This window comes from Neopsephotus bourkii, unplaced genomic scaffold, assembly GCF_033783945.1.
Source record: "Neopsephotus bourkii isolate Nb327-2 ecotype Australia unplaced genomic scaffold, CSIRO-AGI_Nbou_v1 NB_259, whole genome shotgun sequence".
Lineage (NCBI taxonomy): Eukaryota > Metazoa > Chordata > Aves > Psittaciformes > Psittacidae > Neopsephotus > Neopsephotus bourkii.
This window is the reverse complement of record NW_026900768.1, coordinates 1,583,168-1,603,550: the sequence shown is the minus strand read 5'-3', so window position 1 is coordinate 1,603,550 and position 20,383 is coordinate 1,583,168. Positions and strand designations below refer to the sequence as shown.

The following is a 20,383-nucleotide window of genomic DNA, read 5'->3' as shown; positions in this document are numbered from 1 at the left end:
GAGACGACAACACCACTAGTTTCAGTTACCTGCATGTGTTTGCCTTCATACATGCCGAAATCTTATTGTTGCATTAAAACAGATCTGCAGTAACTCTTAGTGCAGTGAAGTTCCTACAAGTGAGTTCTTGTAATGGCTCTTTATTATTTAGAGTTTTAAAAAAATCTCACAGTTACTATTAAGAACTACGTAGGAACTCTGCTTATTAGGTATACTAAACAGGGAGTCCCTCCATTTTCTGCAAATACAAACCGAAGCCTTACTGGCTTCCCCAGAAAAGGATGAAATGCAAGACTGCACCTTGTTACATATTCTTGTACTAGCTTAGAGTGGCATTTTAACTTTGCGAATTAAGTTTATAGACATTTAATTCCTTGCTTGCATTTTATGAAAGCTTATGTTACCTCAATAAATATTTTACATTTGGAAAAAAACCCCAAAAAGCCAGTAATAAATCATGGTGCCAGAAATAGCAATTAGGAAAAGAAATTATCAGTTGCTATCTTTGTTGACTTCAGACAGTGTTTTCAAAGATAAAAAGCAAAGAAAGAGTAAAGAAAAAAAGCTTCATAATAAATATTAATACCTGGAAATTTCCTCAAAAAGCTGGAGAGGAGAATGACACACAAACAAAAAAAGCTTCCCTAAGAATTAGGAAGAGAAAGAGGTTCTGTTAGTAAAAGTTTGGCTAACAAGGTTGTGCTACATCTTCAACTAACATACCTGAAAAACAACCTTTAGAAAATTAAAAAGAATTAGCCACTTGGATGTGGAATCAGATAAGCTAGCAAGATAACATGCATCACACTACTTTTAATTGTGCTTGTAAACAGAGAATGTTAGTTGCTCTGCAAGAGAAGGCTAGACTGTCCTCCTTTGCCTCAAAGATGCACAGGGAAACCCAAGTTGAATCAAAGATGATGTAAGAAATAGTATCTGGCAAAAGAAATGTAAAGCTGTGAAGAACAGATGAGTTCTTGTGGTTCTACAGAGTTTGTCACCAGGATAGGGGTTGTCTGCATTGCAACAGGTGTAACAGGAAAGAGTACAGGAAACACTGAGTTTCAGTAGAATTTGTAAAGAACTGAAATCATTCCTCACTACTGCACATTGGAAGATGAAGTTGCTATGGAGAAAGTAGGCATCTGAATATGTTCAATCTTTTAAGTGTTGCTGTATTCATAACTACAACAGGAATGTGCACTGATTAGTAACATTATAAACAGAAAAAAAACACACAGCTTTTGATTAGAAAGGAGATTACAATAACCTGCTGACAAAAAGCATTCAGTTAAATGCCAGTATCAGGAAAAAACTAATCAATAAAAAAGAATATTAGAATGGTAGTATTACCAAGACAGACCACCATGAACAGAAAAGGTAAATTTGGTAACTTCAAAGATCAGCTCTGTGGTTTCTGTTTGTACCTGTGCAGTCAAAGAAGAATAAGAATGTAACTACCGAATATGGAAAAGGATCTTTGAAGTATATCTGGGAATAGCATATTCTGGCTAACAGGTATCTAGTACTAGACTAAGTATAATTAAACCATGAAGATCTGAGGACTCAAAATGAAAACTACGTAATGGGAAAAGAAAAACCCCTTATGAAAATATTTTGGATTCCTGAAGTAAAAGACTAAAAGCAAACTTTATATCTAAAGAACTATATAAGGTAAAATATGTTAGTACCAGTATGCTAACATGATTTTAGGCTCTCAGGTGAGGATGGATGAATAAAATGGATATGTTATGGGACAAATTCTGATTCACTTAAAAAAATCAATAAATCACTGTGATTTTTAAAAGTAATATTATCCACAAACATACATTGAAAAATTTTACTTCTCTAAACAAGAGGCTCACATATGTATAGAGGGGGAGACAGAAAAATGTTAGTGATTACCGTTTTGTAAAGACTCACAGTTCTGTAAAAGGAAGCTGGGAAAACTTGGGAAGGGAGAGAAAATGTGCTAAAAATGGGGAAAATGCCTATACGGGCCTTTTGCTGAGAACAACTTGAAAATATTTATGGATATGAAAGACCCCCTGACCTTTTGTTGTTTAATTTCAGTGTTCTTGAAAACTAGTACAGACATGCTCTCTAAATAAGTAACAGTCCTTTGCTGAAAATTCAGTAAACCCAATTACTTCCCCCAGAATGAAGAACCAGAATCTTGGATAATATTTGAATCCAGATCAGTAATAAGCAGTGAAGTGGGGAAAAAAACCCACCCCAAACAAAACCAGCAGACTAACTCAGCATAACTACCTCAGATATTAGCCACTGAAGAATGGCTACTTCCCACAAGTTTTGTGATAATGAAGTAAGAATTGAGAGACTTGGGTATTTGTTTACCATAAGGGCTCAAGAAATAAAGACTGTCAACTGAGTTATCTTACAGGTTTCCTTAAAAGAATGGCACAGTACTTTTCCTGTTTCATTGAGGAACTTAAAGAGAATCATCACTTTTCAAATTTTAGAGGCATTATTTATAACTCCCCAGCTAACTCTGAGGAAAAGTAACACAGTAATTTTCTTAAATATACAACCATTTAAATTTATTTATTCTGCTGTATCCTGCAAAAGTTATTAAAATAACACTCATATAGTTTTAAAAATGCAAGAGATGAGCATCCATTAATAGCACCTTTTACAGCTGGAGGTACAACACAGCAGGGAATAAACTGCAAGATCCTCCTAGAGAAGCTGTTGATGATCAGGCTGGATGAACAGCCAGTGAGGTAGACTGAAAACTGGCTGAATGGCTGGTTCCAGAGGGTGGTGGCACAGCCTAGGGGGAGGCCACTAACTAACAGCATATCCCAGGCACCAATACTGTGGTCCAGTCCTGTTTAACATCTTCATTAAAGATCTGGATGATGGGGTAGAGTGTACGCTCAGGAAGTTTGCTGATGACACAAAACTGGGAGGAGTGGCTGGTGCACCAGAGGAACTTCAAAAGGCTGGATAAATATTTAAGGAACTAATACTGTTAATATAGTATATTCTCATACATCTTTCCTATGTGGTGCAGGTAAATCACCATGCAAGGAATATTACTGATTTTCATGAAGATTCTGCAAACCTCAATCAAATGATACAAAGTTCTGTAAAATACAGGCTTGCTCCTTAACTTCAGTTTCCATCAGCAGTTTTATAGAACCCCTGGGCCAGACAGAGCAGAAACAGATGGTGCTCTGGAGAACTTTACATTGCATTATCTACAGTACCACAATAAATTAAAAAGTTCTGCAGATACTGAACTTTTGCTTTTAATCTCAATGTCATACTTCTTATTCCAGTGTCATAATTTTAAGTTATTAGGCACACAGGTGTATAAAAAGAGGCCTAACAACTCAAAGTATGTAATGGTAATAAATCCAAAAGAATCAGGAGTTGCATTGGTGTGAAATATACAACAGGTTGGTTTTTCTCTTCCCCAATTATAGGTTTTCATCTCAAAGCACAACCACGCTTGAACAAGAAAGAGATAACCATATCAGCTTAGAAATGTACCTATTTTATAATTTAAAAAAATCAATCTGCTTTTTTAAAGTGACATTACAAAGAAAAATAGCCTTTGGAATTGCACGGATGGCAGCAGCAATGGATGATTCTAGCAGCTTTATAGCTTACTGACATGAATGATAATGACTCTTAGTAGGTGATGCAAGTTACAGAAACTTCATTAGTTAATGTAATTATTGCAAAAGGACTGCACGGATATAAAACCATACAGCAATTTAATCACAGCATTATTTCTTTCAAGTGCTTACAATGCACAATATGACAAATCATGGGCAACGGGAAACTTCTAGTTTTAGTCACAGATTTAAAATGAATTTTGTTCAGCATCACAGAACAGCCTTCTGTGTACTGGAATTTCAAAGAAGAAAAAATTGTACCTACACAGTAAATACCTCATCAAATATGAAGAGGCCTGGCATTTACTTTTAGATACTTATGCAAACTTAGAAAATAGTGTAATTTGCTTTTAAAAATACTGAAAGAATACTTAAGTTACTCTGTTAAAGTTCAACATAAAGAAAAGTATCAACTTCGGTTATATCAATGTAGTAGAGAAAGAGATCTAGGCAGTTGATTTACTCAAGTCTGCAATGAAAACATTCTAGTCTGCAGTGGTACCTTCTTTGAAAGCCAATGGAGATTATTTTATGTAATGGGTCAAAACAGATGTCCTGCACTATGACTCACTTCCCTATAATGGTGTTAAATCTAACAAAGAAGGTTTTTGGTTGGTTTGGTTGTAGTATTTTTTCTTGGTTTTCTTTTTTTTGTTTGTTTATTTTCCCCCTTCCTTTCTTGTACATCTATACTTAGAAGCACATTTTTTACAGCTAAAACATTAACAAAATAATCTTTAAAGCTAGTTGTTCAGATGTGAAGAGACATCACTGAAAATAAACACTGTTGCTGTAATAAAGACTGTGTTACAGGTACTGCAAGATTATTATAAAATCACTGAAAACTTCTGAAATGTTTTCCATGTTTCTCTCTCATATGCTGTGTATGAAGTTCCCTTCAACAGAAATCATGTTTTGCCACTACTGCCAAAATTGTCCTAGCAGAAAAGGTATTTTAACAGTTTGCTATGAGAAGTTAAACTCGAATTCCTAATATTTTAGGACCTGTGTCTAGGACTAGAAGAATATATTCCCTAATTCTTAGAATAAAGTTAAGAACAGAAATTTTTACATAAGTAAGTCCGAAGTACAAACAAAAATAATATGAAGGTAAAGAATAACTTTAGTTTTATTAATGATAAAAAGTCTTGTTTTAGACTACTAAAAGACTCATAACTTGAAGTTGATCTGCTACAGTACCTCAACTAGCCATGGATACTATATAATTAACTACGTAGGTTACGACCCCATTTTTAGCACATATCCTTCAATTTTACAGTCCATTTTTCCATTTTGTTATGCTTCATAAATCCCATTGCTTCTCCCACACTTTTCATCCATTTTTCCTTCTAGGCTGTCTGCAGAAAGACAATGGTAAACTGACAGTTTTCATCTAAACACCATCCATCAGGGGAAATAAATGAAGTTTTCTTCAGTAGGAACTTTTTTAATTAAACTGGAATAGAAACTGTATCAAGGATGACAAAATGTAACTGGTTTCTTGTTTGAATGTTGATTCTAAGGCTTTGTTAGAATTTTACAAAGGAAACATTTTTCCGCTACTGTAACCCAGATGCCTGTAATCAGTCTCTAACAGTGGCCTAGACGATGACAAAAACTGCTGGCACTCTGTCAGAAAGTCATCATTTTTCATTTCACTGTATTTTCTTTTAGAGCACAGCACACTACAGTCTTTCCTTCTGTATTACTAACACATAGCAACACATGTAAAAGTTAACTTTCTTTTCTACATTTGGAATGATATACAAGATGATGGAAACAAAATTAGTTTAAAAAGCAGGGAAAACTTGCAAAATTATGTAAGATACTTGTTTCTTTGTTCAGCAAATTAGTGGGTGATGCTTTGATATGAGAAGATGAACACAAACCAGCAATTCTTAGGATTTAACTTTGGGCTGCTAGCTTCAGTGCTCTGACTTATGATTGTTTTTGCAGCATAAACAGACTGCTATAACTTTATTTTTCTCTTGAGGCATTATCTTGCAGTGTTCTCTGTTTAAACATATGTATCAGGCCTGTACAGGTATCTTACAGAAACAGATGAAAAATATGAGTTTCAAAATATTTAGATGAAACTTCTCTGTATCAAATGAAGTCTTTCCATCATCTCCATATGTTTTTTTCTCTTCCCTTCAAGAGCATTCATTTTTTTTATAGAATCAGCAATAAACAGAAAAATCATATTATTTTCATGACATTAAAATGAAGAAGGTAGTCTGAATCTTTATTAGAGTGTTTCAATAGGTTTCTTTTCTGTCTAATAGAAGCCATGAAAAAGGTATTTGTAGAAGGCATATCATCTAGTTGGCACTCAGTGGTTGGACTAGTATTTTATCAAGAATACTGACTGGTAAGACTATAAACCTACTAAGGTAGAACTCTTGTTATCAGCTGTTAGGAGCTGAAAGAGAAGACATTCAAACTTTATCAGGATTATCGGTAAAATTTCCTTATAAATATACAGTTTATTATAAAGGGGCACTTTGAATGAACACATTTTGAAGGGAAAAAAGCCCCCAAAATCTCCTTCAGCATAATTTATGACATCAGGCCAGGGCAAACAGACAAAAAGCTACAAAAGCAGAGGTCTGCTTTTGACTCCTTCATTTAATTTCTACCAAACTTACTTGGACGAAGTCTTCAAGTCTGTCTGACTTGCGCATTTGAAGAAGCTAGAGAAGCAGCATTTGCACAGGCAAACAGAGATATCTAGATGGATGTTTCTATCATACTGCAATCTTGTCAACAGTTAAGATTTGTGAATCTTTGAATTTGAATACTTATGGAAGGCCTGGGCTTGCTTCAGAGGTATCCAGTGAATTCTGCCCTGCTAGAGACCACTTGGTCAGTGAGGGTGCTTCGAAGACAGCATACAAAAATTCTGCTTTCAATCTGAGCTGCGGTATTCCTTGACAGGACATTTAGCCACACAGAGTTCAGCTCAAAAAGCTAGACTAGACCTTTTAAAATAAGTTTTGTGGTCCCTGATGGGTTTAGGAGATTTTATTCAGATGTTACAGACTTCTAACTATATTTAGGAAGAAAACGAAACCAAAACCAACTTCACCCAACAATACCCCCCTCAAAAAATGTGTGAACCATACATACACACATCGAAATCTACTATATACGCATGTGCATAAGCAAACATACTAACAAAATAAACTGCCCATTTCAAGTACCGTTACAGTTTTATCATAACAAATAAATGAATTTAGGTTCACAAAGTCAGACTAATTTGGTGTCATGCTGAATTCAAACCCCAAGAGTATTTATTTTTATTTACAGCTTCCTCTCTTTACAAAGAATTGTTTTTCCAAGTTTGTATGAATTACATTCCCTTCAAAAATATATTTTTCTTACAGTAACTTCAGAGACTGCATGAGTACTAAGAAAAATATCAGTTATTTCAACACGGAAGTAGCCATCTTTATGTCATACCAAGTATAACACACCCTGCCAGTTCATTGCACGTCAATATAGTTCTTCTGTCTTAAAAACCAATGCATAAAGTTTTACAAAATGTCTAAAAATAAAAAATTCCAAACCCATCCTATTTCTTCTATAAAATATGAGGAAAAAATATATATATTCTGTAATATATGAAGAAAAATGCTGAAGTATGACAGCTTCAATTACTTTAATTTAGAATAATGTACATAATTAATTTTGAGGTATGAAGGTAACATACTAACGTAAAAAAATCTACATATATACATGGGTAAGAGGTTATAATAGAAAAACCAGCATGAAATTATATAATTTCAGGGTTTTTTTCTTAGGTGTACAAGTACTTAATTCCTTGTGCTTTTCCATTAAAATGCAGTAGTTATATAAATGCCTACATACAATTTTTTCTATAGCTGCTTATGTAGGAGATGGAATTTGTGTGTTTGAATTACCTCCAAATGAAGGACAGATACGCACCTGAATTTCTGCATCCTGCATGAATTTTTAAATTGCCGAATTCTGTAACAGTGGTGGAGTTAAAGGCACTCACACTTGTATGGGTGTAAGGCCTGATTTAGATGATATGCTTTAACAAACACTAGAAGAATATTTTTCTGAAACAAGAACGTATTCTCAGTTTTGATTCTGACTGATAATACATATAGAACTCCTCAGCTCTGCAGGCACTGGCCAAGGCCAGAAGCAGACATAAGTAGCCTGGGAAATTAATACTAAATTTCAGCTGGTTTTGGATCTCAATGGTTATGAGAATTTGGAAGTTCTAATTAGATCAGCACAGGCAGCAAGTAAGCATCTTACATGAATTCAGTTCTATTGGCAGTACTCAGAGCAGGTTTACACAAATAGCCTAATAAATGAAACAGAAACCGGTAATTACTGTGAAAAGGTTAAAGACACAGTACAATGATGCATTCAAAGCAGCAAGTTAATAGAAAAGTAAATAAGTGCATGTCAAACAGCTGCTCATGCAATGTTATAGCACCTTAAATTTTTTGAGGTGTATTACAGTTTCAAATACTTGGCAAATTCATAAATTGAAGATCAAGAAACTGCTTTAACCAATGCACTACTTGTGCTACCTTATTATAGAAGAAAACTTCCAGCCAAATAAGCTCTGAATTTCGAAAACTTACCTTTAGAAAATGAAAACTTACTGAAGAACTGCAACGCACCTTACCTGTCTACTCTTCTTCACTAGATCCTATAATGATAGCTTGTTAGTTGAGCTCCATTTTAACAAGAGTAAAAATTCATTATGTTTTAAATAAAGATGGTTACCACATTCAACATATAAAAGAAGCAACCTTCTTATGCAACTTTGGTTAACACAAGGATCCAATAGTGATGAGTACTAAAGACTGAAACATTACTTTTTGTGCACATTTCGATAGTAATTAAAATATACTTTTACCTCTCCTGACATGTCGGGTGCCATAGGAATGACTGGCCACAAAGAAGAGTAGATTCCAAAAAACACTACCCAAAGTGCTATGCTGCCCCAGATAGCTATATGGCTGAACTGTAAAAAACAAACAAACAAACAAAAAACCCCAGAAAAATCATCACAGGTGCATTATGACACAAAAAAAATATTTGCTACTTACTGTTTACAATGCAAATCTAATGTATTGGATGAAATTTCCATGACTTGTATTAATTTAACTCTGCTACTTCAATTACTTCAATTAGTTATTTCTTAACACAAAAATCATAGAATCATAGAATAGTTCTGGTTGGAAAGGATCTCAAGATCATCTAGTTCCAACCCCCCTGCCATGGGCAGGAACACCACACACTAAACCATGTCACGAAAGACTCTGTCCAACCTTGCCTTGTACACTGCCAGGGATGGAGCATTCACAACATTCTTAGGCAACCTGTGCTAGTGGCTCACCACCCTCACAGTGAAGAACTTCCTTATATCTAACCTAAACTTTCTCTATTTAAGTTTAATCCCTTTCCCCCTTGTCCTGTTGCTACAATGATACTTTCAGCAGCAATAGTACTGCATTTCAAGCAAGCTTAAGTACAGTTACAATCAGTTCAGAGTAATTTGATTTTTCTAGTTTAGGGATCACTTTTAAGTCTTATCCCAATGTCCTTCTTTTCAATATAAAGCATTACTTTTTGCATGTGGATATTCTTTCCATGCAGTAACCACAGTTTAGTTTGATACTGGGGGGACGGCTGACAAACTGTAAGGGTGTAATACAATAAATGAGAAAAAAGAACACAGTTATTCATCACATTTTATAGAACGTTTAAGAATATAGAAAAGACATTTGCTTACCAAAGTCCAGTATGAGGTCTCTAATCCAGCCTTCAAACACACAGTCAGAACCACAAACTTGAAGAGAGAGAGAGGATTCTGAATTAAGATGAGAATCTTAGCATATGGAGTTCATTAATTTGGTTGAATTTCCAGAACAGAAGAAAAAGTTCAATGATTTTCGTACTTCATGTTTTCTTGCACAAACGCAATAAGGGAAAAGATAATCAATCTCTTCAATTTAAATGTGATTTCCTTAATAATATTCAACAAAGTACTATGTGTGTCCATGCACCTAGCTCCTTTTATGCAGCAGTCTCTGAAAACATCATGTTGTTGTCCTGTAGGACATGTTCCATTTTAGTTTAGATGAGCAGTAGGAGAAAATTTATAATTTCACAGCAAGGACTAGTTGATTAAGGAAAATCTCCTTCCTTTGAAATTCACACAAAAATTCTTAGCAAAGAAATAGTTATTAAATTTTGTAAATAACATGTAAATGTGTATCGCAAGTTTTACTTTATGTGCAACCTGAAGAACATAAGGCTGAACGACTGAGGCACAAAGACCAAGCTCCAATGGTTATAGCTATAGTTTAAACTCTAGTTTGCTGTCCAGTTTGGCAGCAATTATGTACATGAATTTGTCTGTGGCTGAACTTCAAGAAGACTCAGAAATTCAGAAATTTACCTCAATCAGAAGCTGAAAAAAACTGGTTAAATATAAATGACAATGTCTGTGCACTATGTCTGGTGCACAGAAAGATACAAATCGTGCCAGAAAGCTTTCACTCTAGTTCTGTGTTTATACTTTTAATTCTGGAAGCTCCTATTCCAACTATTTCTGCATTATTAAGAACAAAGAAAGAAAGAAAAAAAAAACCAAAAAACACACACAAAAATCACAGTGCCACAACTCCCTGACATAAAACATGTGTGAAATCTAAAGAGAAGAAAAAGGGCCATGATAAGCGTTACAATTTACTTAGTCTAACCATTTTTGGTGCTATATTTGGATGAATGAAATAAAGTAATTATGGCCAAAAAAGTACTCATCTGGTAACGCCTGCTTGCTACTGTTGTGTTCGTCATAAGAAATAAAACATCCTATAAGATCATGTCAGGAATTCTTATTGCATAGACAAAGTATACACAAAACAAACATTGCATGTCTCTATAAAAGGAGACAGACACTGTGTGAATACATACTCTCCCTGCATCTTAACCAACACCCCTAACAAAGTTACCAACTATACACAGCAGTTTCCTCAAGAACATGGGTTTTATTGCTCCCTCTCCCCCACCTTGATCGAAACTAACAGTAGCTGACTGAATCCTACCCAGGAAATAAGAAATCAAACTGGTATTTTGTATAAAGCACTGAGCTTCTTTAAAAAGACCTCTCAAGAACAGTCATACAAATATTTTCATGGCACTCCTATTTGAAATTTATGGTTTAAGAAATAATTCCAGGACATGATATGAATTCCATGCACATTCCTGACCTCCTCTGCGGATCCAAAAGAAATTATATGTATTTCTGAATTCCTTTGCTACTGATTTTTGCCCAGCTTCTTAAAACCAGATTAAAAGCTGTGGGAAGAATGAGAAGTACCTCAGCCTTATGATTTTGATATTTTAAAACAATGTCTGACAAATGTCAGTGCACCTACACTGCACAAGCACGGATATTTTTAGTCTTTAATTCTCCCTTCTGCTCCCCCAATTGTGAAAGTCTCTCAGATCTTCATGTGTTTTCCAGACCTCCTTGAATTCCTGTGTAAGAGAAGGAATACATCAACTGCAACCTCCACCTCTCCCCAGATTTTCAAGCTGAAGTGGATAATGTGGAAAACAAATGAAAAAGCAGGTTGTCTGGACTTAAAATTGTGAAATGATGTTTTCTTGGGGATTCTTTGACATTCTGCAGGTTAATAGCAAGCAATTAGCCTCTGGAAATGGTGCAGTTTCAGCTCTCCTAGTTGAAAACCAGTCGCAGAAGGTGACAGAACAATTACACTGACTTTTATTTTAGCATTTATGGATATGCTTTTCAATAAGTATTGACTAGCTCCAGGTTACTATACTGAAAGTATCATAAATTAATTTCTTGAGGTGGTGGAAAATATAATGTTGCTACAAATGTGAAAATGCAAGCTTTTACGTGAGTCAACTGATGTCACAGATGATACTCGGATTTTCTGCAGTAGTGTAAGATTTCTAGACTTATCCATTGATAGGTTACAATCTAAATAACAGCATTTTTTGAATGCTCAGTTTCACAGGACCTGGTGTAATCCAGTAAACCCATAGCACAGCATATGTAACTTGTTTTCTCCTGGTGTCAAGCTTGGCTTTTGGGAAGAAGCACAGAGCAAAGTGACTTGGGCAGATGAAGTTCTGAGTTTGTTTCGGGAAAGAACATCAGTTGTGATTGCAGTACGTTGATTAGTTGGGTTTAACAAGTGAACAGTGCTAACTCACTCTACAAAATGATGGCCAATACAAAGGATACTTTTAGAGCAATCAAGGAAAGCAGATGCTATCATAAAACCAGGCTTAGGTGCTAGGATAGGTAAAGTTACGCAACTCATGTATACATACATGAAAAATAAACTTCTGCTGAATTGAGCAACACTGCAACTTCTAAGTATAGAGATCAGTGAAATTAGGATGAAAATAAGGAAGACCTGGTGCTCAGAGTACCTCTTCTCAAGAAGAACACGTTTTACTTACAGCAACAGGTGGTTCTGGTAGATACTCTTATGAAGTACTTATCAATATTGGGGAAAGCTGTGACATTCAGATAAATTCTGACTTCTAAACACTGCTCCATATTATGAGATCATAATACAAATAGACCCCTGTCAGTTGAACTACTTCTGTCATGACTGAGCTATGACAATGACTGTGACCTTACATCTTAATTTTATTGAGACTTGCACAGAAAACACCCAGAATATTCCATCCATCCCTAATGGAGATCAGTTCATCACATGACAGATTGCATGACCATATGTGACTACTGCTGACAAAACATGCTAGGCTTGCCTTTTGGAACAAGAAAAGGGAAGTGTAGAGAAAATAAACTTTTAAAGGACTGTGTGAACAAACAAAGTGTGCCCAAAAGAACCAGTTTAAAGGCCAAGTACTGACTGGCAGAAGAAACATTTTATTTTAACTGGCACAGAAGCAGGAAATATGTAGAAGGGGCTGTGTTTACTCGTTCTTTTATGTTCTTCAACCTTTCTGGTTAGCTGTCCAGAAAACACTATTCAAAATGTTCTCTGATATGTAGATGCTGACAGTAGTTACATTCTCAGAGGACTATTTCTAGAACATTTTCCTTTTGTCTATGTTATGATAACTCCCTATTACGTAAGGAAAGATTTATACAAGAATTATTTGTACTGAAAAACAGATCTTCCAACTTCATTAATTTATTCTAGGACATAAAAGATTAAAAGAACAAAACAAACCAATAATGACTAGTATTTCTGAGAATAACAGAAGATTACTGTCAGGTGTGGGTCAGATAGGTGTCATTCTGGCAGTCTGGTTGTCTCTGAAGAAACATCCCACAAACCTTGGTTCCATGTGGCTCTAATTCCTCTTTCAAAGCCTCACGATAAATTAAGAGAGGGAGGACAGAATTGTATCTTCACAAGTCCACAAACCAGTTCCAATAAAGGACAGGTGTATCTTCTGCATTTTTATTGCTTTGTTATTATTTTATATGCTTTGTTAAAAAAACTGGAATTAGAATACAAAATGTACTTAAAAGCTTCTCAAGGAGTCATTCAAGAGCTATTTCCTACTCTTAAGGCACTGCAATGAATCAAGTTTTCTATGTAGAGAATTATAAATAAAAATAAACCCACATCGCTTTAATAGTTAAAGATAGAGCTGATACAGACAATAGAGCACCACCTAACTATAGGAAGACTTACAGTGTATACAGTGTTTCCCAGGAGCAGGTAATCTGAAGTTTTGCCATTGCCGAATACAGTACCTGAAGAAGGAAACAGTGATAAAAACATTTAAGCACTCACAATTGCAGTCTCTGTATATAAAATCTTCTTTCTGGTACAACAGAGATGGCAGCATCTCTAGAGGGTGCTAACACAAGATTCCATGTTGAACTCTACTGAACAGTACTGAACTCTACTGAACAGTATGACTTTCATAATTTTTAATCCCTTAAAACGTTCAGTGAGTTCAGGAATTATGGTAGAAATAAGATCTTTTTGTAACATTATATGCAAAATGAGTAATATTTTATTTGGCAATAATTTAGAGTAACTTTTATAATCAGAGATACAGTATCATACCTTCAGAATAATATGAAATATAATCTCTGCAGTGCATATTGATTGTAGCATATAAGTAAACACAAAGCTTAGAGAATCAGCTTTTCACTGATTCTGGATATTTCTCGTATAGAAATTTATCTTTGCTCTTATCCATATTTCTACAGAATATACTCAATTTTAAATCTTGAGATGCTTGCTATGAGTAACATTTTCAAAATTTACCCAACAAATCTGTGGATTCTTATAAATACATATCCATTTTGCACACATGGGTACACACACAGAGCATTTATGCGAAGAGTCAGTGACCTAAAGAGATGTGTTTGCATAAAATTCACGTCTACTGTGGTTCTTAAGTTCAGAATTCTGAAGCAGTGCATTTAGGCCTGTTTGACAAAACCTATTTTATGACTACTGCTAGAGCAGAGGCTTTCCTGATCCCAGTTCTATGGAAGTTCCTGGCAGACTTGGGACAACACGCAACTAAACTATACAGAGGGAATTTCTCATTTTCAATTAGAAGTAATAAACTTGCTAATTTTTCACATGTTCAGTTTATAAATGCTTTTAGCACTTAAGACTGTTCATATACTGCAACTAAACCAGGACACTTATTCTGTTGTAGTAGTTCTAATCACTGGTAAAGTCTTTTTACTGCCATCATATAAAAATATATCAAGGTACTGTGCATGCACTAGGGAAAGATAAAAGTACAAGCCCACCTCCGCCCCCCCAAAAAAGGAAAGGAAAGAAAAGAAAAATAAAAGAAGAAGAATAAGAAACCCTGCTAATACTGAGAGAGCATAGGAAAGGCTGCTTTTCAAAAGCTGTGTTGGGGGAAATAATAATAAAGGTGTTTGGTTTTTTTTCCAGCCTTCATATTACCTTTACAATGAAATTAATTTTAGTCATGGATCAAGACTGTTCCTTCTAAAAAGCTTTTCAGGACCTGTGAGGCCAGTTTATCACACACACAAAAAAGATCTATGTATTGATGACTGCCTTTTCTGGAAGAGACAGCAGGTGGAAGTTCATACAAATAGTCCTCCTTAACCAGCTGTCTTGCATTACAAAACGAGGAGCTCACAATGGCTGTCTCCTTTGCTCTAGTGATACTGGGTGCATTCCTGGCACTTTCCTGATTTAACTTTCTTCCTGGACAGACTAGCACACCACAGAGGACTACAAGAGCTTTAGAAGCCAGAAAACACAGCTGAGACTGTGGTTCATTTTAAAGGTTAGAAAAGAAGAAGTTGTACATACAAGTTTTGCTTCTGCCATTTACTGTTATGTTGACAAAGTTGTATCAGAAGAAGCCTTTGTGAAAATTTATGTCCTTGTTGCCTTTCAAATACACATGACAGTCCACGAGGCACAAAGACTCTAGTTTTGTGTAGTATTGTTCCAGAACATGGAGCAAGCTGACAAACGATTGCTACGAATCTATACCTATTCTCTGATTGCGTATTTCTTGGTACACTCTACTACAAAGCATGCAGTTTGAAATTTTCCACTTAGAGACACGAAAGAGGTAAGACTGCATTGTAACTGAGACTAAATTGTAAACAGGAGAAAATACTCAAAAGAAAATCACAGAATGAGAGCTCAGACATTTTAATGATCTTCAAGATCTGATTATCAATATCAAATTGAGCAGGTATTCTAATAAATACCTGCTCAAACTTGCACTCCACTGCTTTACAATACATACATAGCAGTAAAAAGCACAATGAGGATAAAACAGAGGAACAGGCAGGCAGCTAAGTCTGTTCCCATCAGATGTGCTGGGACTTAGCACCCATATGAACATGAAGCTGAGCTATCCCCCATTCTTCCCATTCCTCCTTTCATGTCTCGGGATCCTCTTTGTGCCTCTTTGCTAAGACAAGGTAGAGACCTGTTCTCAGAAGTTCCTCTCTCTGGTAGATCTCTCTGGCACTCACCAGCCCCTCCCTAGGAAACTTATATCATTAGTTCCTTTTTCTCTTCACATTCACAGACATCAGATTTAATTAACAGCAGCTCCCATCCTGTGCTCATCTCCCCTTCATGCAGAACTTTGCACCAGCTGGACCCACAGCAGGTTCTGGTTATACCACCCACCAACTACACTATCTCCAGGTCCCAGTTCTGCTCCCTTACTCACCTAGCCTTTCTCTAAAAATGAAAGAGGAAGACAAGGCAATTTGTTCAGACATGCAGAGACCACTTGCCAGGAGGTCAGTTCTAGCCCAGGGGCTTTGAGCTGAAGAGGCCTGCGCTACACTGCTCTCACAATTGATCATGCAAGTTATCTCAGCTTTGCCATTCACACATGAACTCTGTTCTGCATCATCACATATATTCATTAAACACTTTTCCATTGTGAAGAATCATAGAATAGTTAGGGTTGGAAAGAACCTTAAGATCATCAAGTTCCAACGCCCCTGCCATGGGCAGGGACACCTCACACTAATCCATGTAACCCAAGGCTCTGTTCAACCTGGCCTTGAACACCGCCAGGGATGGAACATTTGCAACTTCCTTGGGCAACCCCTTCCAGTGCCTCACCACCCTAACAGTAAAGAACTTCTTCCTTCTATCCAATCTAAACTTCCCCTGTTTAAGTTTGAACCCATTACCCCTTGTCCTATCACTACAGTCCCTGAAGAGGAGTCCCTCCCCAGCATCCCTATAGGCTCCTTTCAGGTACTGGAAGGCTGCTATGAGGTCTCCACACAGCTTTCTTCTCCAGGCTGCACAGGCCCAACTTTTTCAGCCTGTCTTCATACCGGAGGTGCTCCAGTCCCCTGATCATCCTCATGGCCCTCCTTGGGACTTGTTCCAACAGTTCCATGTCCTTTTTATGTTGAGGACACCAGAACTGCACACAATACTCCAAGTGAGGTCTCACGAGAGCAGAGGAGCAGGATCACCTCCTTTGACCTGATGGACACGGTCCTTTTGATGCAGCCCAGAATATGGTTGGCTTTCTGGACTGCAAGCGCACACTGAAGCCGGCTTGTGTTCATTTTCTCATCAACCAACACCCCCAAGTCCTTCTCTGCAGGGCTGCTCTGTATCTCTTCTCTGCCCAGCCTGTAGCTGTGCCTGGGATTGCTCCAACCCAGGTGTAGGACCTTGCACTTGGCATGGTTAAACTTCATAAGGTTGGCATCAGCCCACCTCACAAGCGTGTCAAGGTCCCTCTGGATGGCATTCCTTCCCTCCAGCGTATCAACCGAACCACACAGCTTGGTGTCATCGGCAAACTTGCTGAGGACGCGCCCAATCCCACGGTCCATGTCACTAGCAAAAATGTTGAACAAGACCAGTCCCAACACCAATCCCTGAGGGACACCACTTGTTACTGGTCTCCAGCTGGACATTGAGACATTGACCACAACTCCTTGCATGTGGCCACCCAGCCAGTTCTTTATCCACCGAGTGGTCCATCCATCAAATTGATGTCTCCCCAATTTAGAGACAAGGATGTCGTCTGAGACAGTGTGAAACACTTTGCACAAGTCCAGGTAGATGACATCAACTGCTCTACCCCTGCCCATCAGTTCTGTAGCCCCATCATAGAAGGCCACCAAATTGGTCAGGTAAGACTTCCCCTTAGTGAAGCCATGCTGGCTGTCACCAGCCACCTTGTTTTCTTCATGTGCCTTAGCATGCTTTCCAGGAGAATCTGCTCCAAGATTTTGCTAGGCACAGAGGTGAGACTGACTGGTCTGTAATTCCCTGGGTCATCCATTTTCCCCTTCTTGAAAATGAGGGTTATATTACCCTTTTCCAGTTGTCATGACCTTTACCTGACTGCCATGATTTTTCAAGTATGATGGACAGTGGATTAGCAACTTCATTTGCCAGCTCCTTCAGGACCTATGGACAGATTTCATCAGGTCCCATGGACTTGTGTAGGTTCAGGTTCTTAAGATGGTCTCGAACCAGATCCTCTCCTACAGAGGGCCCAATGTCTTCGTTCTCACAGTCGCTGTGTCTGCCTTCCAAGACTTGGGTGGTGCGGTCAGAGCATTTGTCAGTGAAGACTGAGGCAGTCATTCAGAACCTCAGCCTTCTCCAAATCCAGGGTAGCCAGTTCTCCTGATAGCTCTGGAGAGGGCCCATGTTGTCTCTAGTCTGTCTTTTACTTGCAATGTACCTAAAGAATCCCTTCCTGTTATCTTTCACATCCCTAGTCAAGTTTAATTCTAACTGGGCCTTGGCTTTCCTAACCTGGCCCCTAGCTTCCCAGACAGCATCCCTGTCCTTCCCAGGGCACCTGTCCTTCTTCCACCTTTTATAACCCTCTTTTTTCCCCTCTAAGTTTCCTCAGCAGCTCCATATCCATCCAAGGAGGTCTCCTGGCCCTCCTGCTGCACTTCCTTCTAGTTGGGATGCAACACTCTTGAGCTTATAGCAGGCGATCCCTGAATATCAACCAAAAGTCTTGGGCCCCCCTGCCCTCTAAGGCTATATCCCATGGAACCTTACTAAGCAGGTTCCTGAAGATGTCAAAGTCTGCTCTCTAAATGTGCAATGCATAAATCTCTCACATGGACTGGTAACAGCTTTGAACAGAGATTTTGGTTTGGATTTGGTTTTAGAGTATGCATTGACATTTTGGGACATCTTTCCTCCTGGTCTATCTAAACCTCTCCAATGCAAACCCCTGCCACTGATCTCACTCAAATCCAGTGTGATGTGAGTGGCCTTGCAGAGAAAACAGGCTGCTTCCTAATTCCCTTTACCCATTAGAATTCACTGAGCATAAAATACTCTGCAACAAGTCTTCCCCTTAACCTTTTTGAGCACAAGCAGCTGTGACCGTATCATTACCTAGTCTCAACAGTAATGAAATGTCCATAAGAGTATTCCTATCTTATATGTTGGGTCAGACTGCCAGGTTGCTTCAGGGAAACTGATCAGACTATTAGTTTTACAGAAAAGCTGCAGCCCCCACAACATTGCCACAAAATGGAAGCAGTGCTTTAAAGTTTTGTCTAATTAACACAGCTTTTCTCCCAAACATTTCCTTCTGTAGCTCAGGTGCATACACAACAGCTGAACTAGAAGCGACGAGAGTGAGCTGTCCAAGATGTCCCAGTTTCCTTTGCTACAAGCCAACTTACAGAGAGGTAAACTAATGGGTTAGTATGCCCTTTAAGTAACAGGAGAAATGGTCAGCAGTAAAAGTTTACAAAATGTGAATAAAAATAAAAAAAGTTTACAAAACGTGAGATAATGCAAGTGGCAGTAATTTAGGATCTTGTAGGTATTTATCATGGTAGTGTATTATATACAAAAACTAGCATAATTAAATAGCAGTCTCTTTATCTCCATCTTGCTTCAGTTTGCATAAAACCCATTCATATAGTTTAATGTATACATAATATATATACATATTACTCCTACTTTTCAACAGATTAAAAAAACCCCACATTAAATATACTGCACCTACTCTAGTTCTAGAAATGGTATCTTGAAATTTAATCACACAAATCTGTTATCATTTATAAAGCTTTATTAAGAACAAAGAAGGTATTAAGGTATTTCATGCCTTTAAACACTTATATTTTTATTTTTCGTAAGACTTACCGTGCTGGAGGGCTTTTAGTGGAAACCAAAACAGAATGAATGAGTGGAAGAGGCCATTTAAACAATGAAACCAGAAAACCTAAGGGAAAACAGAAAATCCATGAGAACCATTTGCAATAAACTAGCTCTGTGAACCCTGACCTTTCTTTTTATCTGTGTGTTGGAGTCACAAAATGTGTTTTTGTCAGGCCAACACTGTGAAGTAATATAACTGACAGGCACTTTCTGCCTCTTAGCTCTTCATGGGTCATTTGTTTATTTTTATGCTTTAAAAAAAAGTGTGTATTATCTCCTTTTAATTTCAAATCAGAAGGGAAATTAAAATGTATACATATGGGAATATCATCAGAAAAATTAAACTAAACCAGACAATTGGAACAATTGCTACATTCTAGGTAGAGCCTTAAAAAGGACTCTAGCTTTTACAATTTACAGTTTGTGTAATAAGAAATTTTGATGGCAGAACAATCAAAACCTGAGTTTTACATACACCCATCTACATACTTCCACATACAAAGAAATTAAAAAAGGACAAATAAAAGTATCTTTTTGGATGCCTCCTTAGATGCTACATTCCTGAAGTACACAGCTTCATCAAAATAAACTTCCTTTAATGTATTTGCTAAATAATTCACATTTTACTGTTATTTCCATTTGTAAAATAAGCTTTCTACAAAGAACAGTATTAAGGATAAACAAGCTACTGATGCCTTCCATAATATATTGTATAAAAACATAGAAAGACTTAAAAAAAAAAAAGTAACTCATTTCCTGTGGTATAGCAATCATGTTTTTTCATTAACAACTCTTCTGGCTATCACAGCCTTTATTGTAACTAACTGACTGATGCGTCTTATGAGTGTTAAGGTGCTCAAACAATTGAAATGAAGTTGCCTGCCTCGCATTTTCCACAAAGTCTCAAAGTCTTTTGTTTGATTATACAACTACACTAGGTTGTATGATCCAATTTACACTCCAATAATTTGCACATTTGAACTTGTGCTACTCATTAACCTTTGTCTCTCTTTCTTGCTATGTCATTACCAGAAGTTTTTATTTGACAGAAAGCACAGGTGGGTG

At 37.0% G+C, this 20,383-nt stretch overlaps 1 protein-coding gene across 5 annotated transcripts in view; it reads right to left on the bottom strand.

Moving 5' to 3' along the window:
• Positions 1 to 20,383, bottom strand: part of ATP8A1 (ATPase phospholipid transporting 8A1) — a 114,718-nt gene that overhangs the window by 15,039 nt on the left and 79,296 nt on the right. For all 5 annotated transcript variants that reach the window (XM_061346162.1, XM_061346164.1, XM_061346161.1 and 2 more), the window contains 4 exons: positions 19,304 to 19,382; positions 13,358 to 13,419; positions 9,430 to 9,486; positions 8,551 to 8,658 (listed from right to left, as the gene is read on the bottom strand). In XM_061346162.1, the coding sequence (XP_061202146.1) occupies positions 8,551 to 8,658; positions 9,430 to 9,486; positions 13,358 to 13,419; positions 19,304 to 19,382 (306 nt within the window). The remainder of the gene's footprint in view (positions 1 to 8,550; positions 8,659 to 9,429; positions 9,487 to 13,357; positions 13,420 to 19,303; positions 19,383 to 20,383) is intronic.